At 34.9% G+C, this 2060-nt stretch overlaps 1 protein-coding gene across 4 annotated transcripts in view; it reads right to left on the reverse strand.

Moving 5' to 3' along the window:
• Nucleotides 1-2060, reverse strand: part of MTDH (metadherin) — a 75511-nt gene that overhangs the window by 10375 nt on the left and 63076 nt on the right. For all 4 annotated transcript variants that reach the window (XM_037731064.1, XM_017507581.1, XM_017507580.1 and 1 more), the window contains one exon: nt 210-317. In XM_037731064.1, coding sequence (XP_037586992.1) covers nt 210-317 — 108 coding nt within the window. The remainder of the gene's footprint in view (nt 1-209; nt 318-2060) is intronic.

Genomic DNA, 2060 nt, shown 5'->3' on the forward strand with positions numbered 1-2060 from the left:
CAACACCTTTATACGAATTTTTTGAGCAATAACATTTTTATTATATGATATACTAAGTATGTTAAACAGTCTATGACTTTTCAAATAAACATGATGTCTCATACTGTCTCTTATCTCTATATATAATTCTTAGCATTTATACAACATCTTTTCACATTTTAAGCAGGAGGTGAGGTGAGTAATGAATGCTTATTGTTTTGATATTTTACCTGTGCATGAGAGTTATCTTCACCTTGCTTCTTCTTTTTCTTTTTTTTCTTTTTAGATTTCCCAGTTGGAAGAGCTCCCTCTCCCTTTTCTTTATCATCATCTGAGACCTTAGGTTAAAAGTAAAAATATTAAAGAGAACCAAATGGTTACGTTTTCATTATTTAGAAAATTATTATGAAATAATTTCATTCATTAGGTTCAGTCTTCATTTTCCAAAATCCAAATAAAAACTAGTAATAATAAAACTGATCAAGAACTACGTATTTAAAAAATAGCAAAATACATGGAACCTCATTCAGTATGTCTATGTCACCTATCACTCACTACAACATAATTAGAGAGCTGTGCAAACTTTAGTGTTTTAAAAACTCACTGAATAGGTAATTCTATTTTATTCTGAAGTTCAAATGTAGTGAAATTTGCATTAAAATTTATCTGACGCTGTTAAGAGAATGAAACGACAAGCTTCACAATGGGGGAAAATATTTGCAAGCCATATAGTTCCATCCACGGAACTAGTATCCATACAATATAAGGAACACTCAAGTTAAAAAAAAAACAAAATCCCCTTAGAAAACATGCAAAAGACATGAACACACATTTCACTCAAGTACACGGATGGCAAAGAAACACACGGAAAAAAGCTCAACTCCATTTGCTATTAGGGAAATGCAGATTAAAGCCACAATGTGTTATCACTATACACCTATTAGAACTGCTAAAATAAAAAACAGTGACAGCTGCAAATTTAGGTAAGGATACAGAAAAAACAGTTTCTTAGAATATTAAAATATGCAATTACCATAATACCCAGCGATTGTTCTCTTGGGCATTTATCCTAATGAAAACTATGTTTAGCCAGAAACTTCTGAAAACCTACATATTTAGTGGTTTTAATTCATAATAGTCCCAAACTAGAAAGGACCCAAATGTCCTTCAACAGGTAAATGGTTAAAGAAACTGAGGTACATCCAGACCATGGGATATCACTCAGCAGTAAAAAGGTGCAAACTACCGACACATACAAAAACCTGGATGAATATCCAGAGAATTATGTTAAGTGAAAAAAAAAAAAATACCAAGGCCAGGTGCAGTGGCTGAAGCCTGTAATCCCAGCACTTTGGGAGGCCAAGGTCGGTGTATCACCTGAGGCCAGGAGTTTGAGACTAGCCTGACCAATATGGTGAAACCCCATCTGTACTAAAAATACAAAAATTAGACGGCCATGGCGGCATGCGCCTGTAACTCCAGCGACTCAGGAGGCTGAGAGGGGAGAATTCCTTGAACCTGGGAGGCAGAGGTTGCAGTGAGCTGAGATAGTGCCACTGTACTCCAGCCTGGGTGACAGAGCAAGACTCCATCTCAAACAGCCATACCAAAAGGTTATTATGTGTATGTGTATATATTTTATAATTCCATTAATAAAACATTCTTGAAATGATAAATGTTCTGTATCTTGATTGCATCAACGTAAACAGGCCAGTTGTGATAAGTAGTCCCCTCTTCTTTGCAGTTCACTTTCTGCAGTTTCAGTTACCTGCAGTCAACCTCAGTCTGTGTGTGTGTATATTTTATAATTCCATTAATAAAAAATTCTTGAAATGATACATGTTCTGTATCTTGATTGCATCAATGTAAACAGGCCAGTTGTGATAAGGTGGTCCCCCCTTATTCGCAGTTTGCATTCTGCAGTTTCAGTTACCTGCGGTCAACCTCAGTCTGATATTAAAGTACTTTGAAAAAGAGAAAGTGAGAGATCACATTCATATAACTTTTATTACAGTACATTTTATAACTGTTCTATTTTATGATTACTGTTAACCTTTTCCTATGACTTACTAATTAAACTT

Source organism: Cebus imitator, unplaced genomic scaffold (genome assembly GCF_001604975.1).
Source record: "Cebus imitator isolate Cc_AM_T3 unplaced genomic scaffold, Cebus_imitator-1.0 Scaffold379, whole genome shotgun sequence".
In the NCBI taxonomy this organism is placed as follows: domain Eukaryota; kingdom Metazoa; phylum Chordata; class Mammalia; order Primates; family Cebidae; genus Cebus; species Cebus imitator.